General features: G+C 31.0%; 2 protein-coding genes across 5 annotated transcripts in view; both read right to left on the bottom strand.

Moving 5' to 3' along the window:
* LOC111450353 (catalase isozyme 2) overlaps nucleotides 1-735 on the bottom strand; it is a 4,851-nt gene extending 4,116 nt beyond the window's left edge. The window contains exon 1 of the mRNA XM_023090430.1: nucleotides 624-735. Coding sequence (XP_022946198.1) covers nucleotides 624-638 — 15 coding nt within the window. The 5' untranslated portion in view covers nucleotides 639-735. The remainder of the gene's footprint in view (nucleotides 1-623) is intronic.
* Nucleotides 736-4,280: 3,545 nt separating this feature from the next.
* LOC111450789 (50S ribosomal protein L21, mitochondrial-like) overlaps nucleotides 4,281-6,926 on the bottom strand; it is a 4,041-nt gene continuing 1,395 nt past the window's right edge. For 2 of the 4 annotated variants that reach the window (XM_023091086.1, XM_023091084.1), the window contains exons 2-6: nucleotides 6,313-6,800; nucleotides 6,141-6,221; nucleotides 5,297-5,398; nucleotides 4,834-4,908; nucleotides 4,281-4,743 (exon numbers count right to left, since the gene is read on the bottom strand). In XM_023091086.1, the coding sequence (XP_022946854.1) occupies nucleotides 4,630-4,743; nucleotides 4,834-4,908; nucleotides 5,297-5,398; nucleotides 6,141-6,221; nucleotides 6,313-6,753 (813 nt within the window). In that variant the 5' untranslated portion in view covers nucleotides 6,754-6,800 and the 3' untranslated portion in view covers nucleotides 4,281-4,629. Of the gene's footprint in view, nucleotides 4,744-4,833; nucleotides 4,909-5,296; nucleotides 5,399-6,140; nucleotides 6,222-6,312; nucleotides 6,828-6,926 lie in introns of all 4 variants that reach the window. The other 2 variants (XM_023091085.1, XM_023091083.1) reach the window with 1 other exon arrangement.

The raw sequence follows: 6,926 nt of genomic DNA, 5'->3' as shown, positions 1-6,926 counted from the left end.
ACAAATCATTTAAGAAAAAAATTTCCTAACAAAAAAAAAAAAAAAAATCAATACAACATAAGAAGATCTAGCCACTCTTAGACCGTCAGCATAGTAATCGATTCGATCCAGCTGATCGAACACAACTGAACAGATCTAAATCGATTATCAATAATGTAGTCGAAGTATCATATAACTATTATTTTCCCGAGATCTTTTTATACAAAAAAATAAATAAATAAAAGTACTTAAAATAAAGATGGAAGCTTATGTTGAAGTGGTCCAAACAATTTAATTACACGAATAACCTTAACCAAATCGAATTAATTTTATATATTGATTCAATTCAATCCACAGATTTTCCAGTAATTTAAAAAATATATATATTTTTTTTCCTTGGCTAGTTCCTGATCCGGGTCAAGTCATATTCCAGACCCGATAAATTGACCGGACTTGACCAAGTTTACACGCCTAAAGAAGACGACAAGCATCCGATCGGGTCCGACCCGACCCGACCCGTCGCCATGACGTTGGAAAACCGGGAATACGCCGCCGTAGGGCTGAAAAAGATCAGAACTCCGGCGGCGGAAATCCCAGATCTGGCGGTTATTTGCAGAAAAAGGGAGAATAGTTAAGGAGAATACCTTGTAGGGATCCATGGCGGAGGGCGAGGAGAGAGAAAGAAGTAAGAGAGAGAGAAGTAATGGGAAGATAGTGGAGAAGGAAGTGAGGGAGAATGAGGGGATTTTATGGTGGATTTTCTACAGTTTTCTCTTACTTTTTTCACCGACGGTTCATTTAGTGTCGTTTTGAGATAAAAGAAAAAACGACAAGTCGGACTCCAAACAGTGGGCCCCTTTCCTGATCGTAATCCAGAGCAAGCCAATAGGGAGGTTGGGGAAGGAAGAGGGGCGTGGAAAAATGGGGATGATATTTTTGGTGTCGTTTTCCCATTATGTCCCTGACTGTGATAGAAAGTGAAGCAACAATCTCTCTAATTGCCACTACACAAGGGCTCTTTTGTCATTTCGCTATCATACGTGGCCCAGCGTCCAAATCACTCTTACCTTAAAAATTATTCAATTCTATTTTCTTTTTCTTTTTTTTTTTTCCATTTTTATTTCTAAAAAGTCTAATAAAATTTGTTAGTAATAGGAAATTACGAGGTTAATTTGATCGTACCGTTAAAATCATTCAACCAACGTTGAATACACCGTTGATTGGTTGTTGAAAATCTCAGTATACAGTAAAAAATAATAATAATAATAATAATAATAATAATAAAAGAGCGGTATATCAGCGTAATTTTGAGGGTATGTTGAAATTCCAATTTTACCCTTGTAGTGAGATTACGATGTGTCTTGAAAGGTGTATTTGAATTTTCACCCACTTGTCGATTTTTATATTTGTTTTCAAAGGCAACGTGTTATTTTCCCTCCTAACTTAATAATTAATCGGAAATTATGTGGTTAATTTAATCATATTAAAAAGAACTCCGGTTCAACTTATCCATCTCACTCGGTGTTGAATTCACGAAAGAAAAAAGTTTATAGTGAGCCAAAAATGTCAGTGAATAGTTGAAAAATGATAGTAAACGACAATAAAACGAACATTTAATTGAAAAATAAAATTATTTTTTTTTCCAAACGGTCGATTTTAGCCGAAATGATATCAGCATGATTTTTCTAAGTTGAAAATAGACTATGCAAATAATTCAAATACATAGGTTAATTTTTAGACTAAAGTCTCTCTAATTTATTTATATATTCATAATTAAAATAAATAAATAACTTTTTTAAAGATTAAAAAATAAAATAAAATAAAATAAAAAGTTAGATCTCAAAAATAATATTTTAATATCCGACAAAGAAAATAATTATAACACGTCAATCCATAAAGTTGGTGAGGTGTCCATTGGGTAGTGGACCCACACCATTTACCCATGCTGCTTCTGTACTTATCTGTATATTCACAAAAAATAAGGAAATAATAAATAAATAATTAATAATATTCGGTCCAATTATTAACGCTATAATTGGAATTTTATGCTTATCTTTTTCATTTTATATTAAAATAAAAAAATTAATATAAAATATAGAGCTATTATTTTTATTTTTATTAATACCAAGTACGTAATAATTTAGCGTTTATAATTAAAAAATTGTTAATTTAATTTGAATTTTTACGTGGTAGATATAAATAAACTAATTAAGAGATCAAATTTATTTAAAACTATCATAAAAATATTTTTTTTTCCAATAAATTGTTACAAATTTTAAATATAGAAATTAAATTATTATATACTAAATTTGTGTCGATTTAAAAGTAGGAGGACTAAAATGTTATACATTAAAATTTAATGGTTAAATTATTTATTTAAAATAAATTATGGAGTATAATATTATTTAACAAAATCAGACTTGTATTTCTCCCAAAAAAAGGGGAAATAAAACTTATATATAAATTCAATTTTTTTTTTAATGTTACAAAATTAATATTTGAGTTAAAAATATTTAAATTATGTGTATTTTATTTTAATTTCATATTGTTTGTAGAATTACTTTTATATCCACGTGATCACTTCATTGAATTAAGTGCTAAATTTTGACAGGTTTGGCTTATCTCCCCTTATTAAATCAATATTTAACTGTTAATTAAAATAAAAAATTTGAAGAAAATAATTTAAATTTTAAGATTAAATAGATTTAATTATTAAAGTTTAATGGTTAATTTTGTTTTAAAATACCACTGGACTTTTATCGGTGTTTCCAAAAATACTATTGAATTTTAAAAAGTTTCATTAATACCTTCGACTCTTAAAAATATTAAAAAAAATACGCTTACCATGTTTAAAAATACCAATACAATTTTAAAAGTAGCATTTAATTCTTATGATTAATATATGTAGGAGAATCATAACACTTCAGATTATCTCCATACTTTTTAGTGTTACTTTTAAAAGTTTGTGAGTATTTTTTTAAATGTGGTACAGATGGTAAGAGTATTTTTAAAAAAAATATTTTTAAAAATTTAATCACGTTAATGAAACTTTTAAAAACTCAAGAGTATTTTTTAAACACCGTTTAAAGTTAAATGGGTATTTTTAAAATTCTTTTGAATGTTTAAGGTATTTTTAAATATTAACGGATTTCATCCTAAATAGGATAGAAGTATTTTTAATTTTTTAAATTTAAATTTAGACATTTTTAATTTTTTTAATTTAAATTTAGACATTTTTAAAAGTTAAAGAAGGTTAAAGGATGTCTTTGTGTAAAGTTCAAAGATATTTTCATTTATTTGTAATTTAAATATGGTTAATTTATTTAATTTAATATTTAATATTATTATTTTAGTAATTTTAGTTAAGTTTCTGACTCAAACTTAACTTTTCCAAATTTTCTAAAATAATATTTGCTTCATCAAATTTGAAATTGGGATTTTACTTTTTTTTTTTTTTTTTCACTACTAAAAATTTTAATTTTTCTAACTAAAGAGAAATTTTTTTATTTATGTTGTTTTTCAGCTAAATTAAAATCCTCAACACCATCCCGATATTTTAGGAATTTAGTTGAATGTCAAAAGAAATTGAGAATAATGTGACCTACAAATTATTAATTACTTACCTAACTATTTAATGATATTTAATTTCGATTGATTTCAAGCCTTCTTTTTCATTTCTTTTTTCCCATATGTGGAGTGCCTCAAAAGATAGTCGTAATGGGACATTCAAGAAAAGGTTTTCCCATAGTGTGGGAGAGCGTCTTTGGGTTATGCAACGCGATAGAAAGAATCGTGAGCATTTACCACAACATAGACGCTTAAAGTTGTGATACAAACATAGACACACATTTATCAAATCTTTCGTAATTGAAAATTAGAATTGTCTTTGTGCATCATGTTCGGATCTAAGTGAGATCCATGTTTATTTAATAAAATTTTTAGAGATATTTTATTTTATCCTTTGCATTCGTACCAAACTCTATTTTCCTTTATTTGAAAAATGTTCTTATTTTATAAATACCCTTACACTTTTACGATGAAAACAATTGATCCCAACATATCAGTTTCCATCTCGCTAGCCGACTAGCATTTAGAAACAAATTATTGTTGATCCCGACATGTCAATTTCCATCCATCGATTAACCGAGGTTAATGACGCTGGCCAACCGATCACGGGCGAGATGAACTAAAAAAAAAACATGAGAAGGGGAGAAGATGCTGATGAAGAGATAAGTTGATGATAGGCAACTTGGTTCATCTCAGAGACCCTTGTGCAAATTTTAATAAAAAAAGAAACCATATGGCATTGAATGTATGATCCAGCAAGCAATCAATCTCCCAACAAATATGAATATACCAAATCTCAGTACAGGAAAATCAAGATCAACCATACATAGTCATTGCAATTTCAAACTCTTCTCAAATGAATGACAGCAATTCTCATGAGCAAATTCAAATTTATTTTTAAATAGAAGACATCACATTTTAGGGGAAAACTAGCAGGAAATGGAAGAAAGAAATGGAATGGGTATCTAAGCATGGTGGCCGGCCATCCTACAAAACATGTCTAGTTGGGGAGCATAGACTCTCACTCTTAAGGAGGTATCAAGTCATTCAAGCTAGCTAGTTAGAATCATGCAGCCTTCTCTACTAAGCAGCTACTGAAACTTGTTTTGGATTCTTACCAGCTACTTTTGAAGACTTCTCGATGATTTCTGGTTTGTCGATGCCTTCGATATCGATGATCCTCAACTTCGTTAATTCCTGTGATACAAAATATTGCAGAAACAGGTCATCATCAGATAACTTGAAAACGAAACTCTTTTATTCGAATTTGATAGTCTGGATATATACCTGGCGATGTCCTTTGGTTCGACGGTAATTCTTCCTTCTTTTTTTCTTGAAGATGATTACTTTTGCATCCAATGCCTTTGAAAAGGAGGAACGATCATTCAGTTCTAACAAATTGGAACACAAATTTGAAAACAAGAAAGCGAGGAAATGAAAGATTTACGTTCGCATCGGAAGTAACAGACATCCTATTTTTAGGGATTCAAATTTCTGATCTTTTCGCTGAACGCATATATCTTAACTAGTTGAGCTATGCTTTGAATCCATTTAATATATAGGTGCCCAAATGCAGATAAGACTAGAAGCATATTTTCTAAAGTGCACGAAGAACAACAAAATTAGTCCTTCGAAAATGAAGTGTAATAGACCACAGGCTAGCATCAGTAAAAACACAACAAAATTTTCTTCTTATAATATATTGCACTAGCAAGAAAATGTGAGCAAGTAGTTTAGCTGTCAATCTTACATGTTCCTCAACAACTGCTTGAACAACTGCACTTGGTACTGTAGGCCTACCGACAATCGTTTGTCTACTTGAGCCAAGCAAAAGAACCCTATTCAATATCAACTGCAAAAGATAAATTCATAAAAGAATAATCATTAAAGCTTGCTCAAGACGAAATGTAGAAAAGAACAAGAAGCCAATGACAGTACGGAAGTTCTACACAGATGATCAAAATCCTTAAGGTATAACAGCAAACATTACAGAACAGTATTCAAGTTTGTCAAGGAAAAAGGGGTCTTCTAATGAAGTATCTCACAAGTGAGCAACAATACGAACGTGAATAAAAGCTACCAAACGAAAAATATTTACGTTTTCCTTGTTTAGTTAGCCTGAACCAATCCTTCGTATTAAATAAACTACATATTTTGGCCACATCTATGAAGAGCAGAAAAATGTAACTTCTTATGTATATGTATGTAAAACAGTTGGTGTTTAGGCGCTCTTCTAATACAAACAAAGGAGCTCTCCTGTACTTAGTAAATCAGAAAACTGCTCCACCAAATTAATGTCTACATCGAATCTTTGTACCAATCAAAACAACGTAGTAATACCATAAACTTGAAATTATTAATTTTTCCGAAGGTACTTAAAGAAAAATAATTTGTTTAAAAAGCATTCATTATTCCAAACACACTATAAGACCATTTAGAGATGCAGCATTATTAGTTCAGTTAGACTGCAAATATCAAAAGATTGGGAGTAGGACACCATGTGGAAACATGGCCAAAAGCTAGGGTATGAATCAAAAAAGGATGATCTACATCTAAAAAATTCCACAACATACAATGGTATAGGAATTGCAAACCTTGTCATTCACATCGCAGAATTTTAATCTCTCAGTAAAAATACTATCTCCGTTGCTAACCTTGAATTGGTGTGAGCCAATCTACAAGAGCCACCAAAAGAAAAGAGTGGATAAATGATAAGAGACCAACTACTAATTCATAAAACTCATTAATACATGCAACAGTTTGAACCTGAACGACAGCAAAAACAGGTTCATAAGGCTTGAAAACCTCACTAGATCGATCAATTGGCCCAACTACTTTATATCCAATAGAAGCTGCTTCTGCCTCCTTCTCCTCCTTTGTATACTCCTTTTGCATACCCCTACTCGGCACTGAAATATCATCATCCTCACCACTATCATAATCCTCGTCATCTTCATCATCATCTTCTTCAGTATCATCATCTTCATTGCCATTCTGACTATCAGATGAGAGATATCGGGAATGTGACCAGTTGGTACACAAAGAAGGATCGATTTTAGCAAATAGACAGTTTGGTACAGAAGCATGTGTACGAAAATTCTGGGAAAGGAAGGAGGGTACGATCTTCAGGGAGTGGATATATGGCTTGGTGGAAAAGATGGCCAAGGCATGACGAGTTAGTACTTGTAAACACCGTCTGTTCGCCATGGTGGTGATCCTAATGGCCTCGGATCTATAGACAACACCTACACATGCTGCAGCAATATTCTAACCTTCTCAGTCTGCAGAAATAAAATAAAAACATAAACCCTGTCTGGAACCCCTGAATATAATTAGCATGTTTGTATGAGGCCAAAAAAAAAAAAAAAAAAAAAAAAAAA

This window comes from Cucurbita moschata, unplaced genomic scaffold, assembly GCF_002738365.1.
Source record: "Cucurbita moschata cultivar Rifu unplaced genomic scaffold, Cmos_1.0 Cmo_Scf00012, whole genome shotgun sequence".
NCBI classification, from domain to species: Eukaryota; Viridiplantae; Streptophyta; class Magnoliopsida; order Cucurbitales; family Cucurbitaceae; genus Cucurbita; species Cucurbita moschata.
The sequence above is the reverse complement of the archived record's forward strand: the minus strand, read 5'-3'. Positions and strand labels throughout refer to the sequence as shown.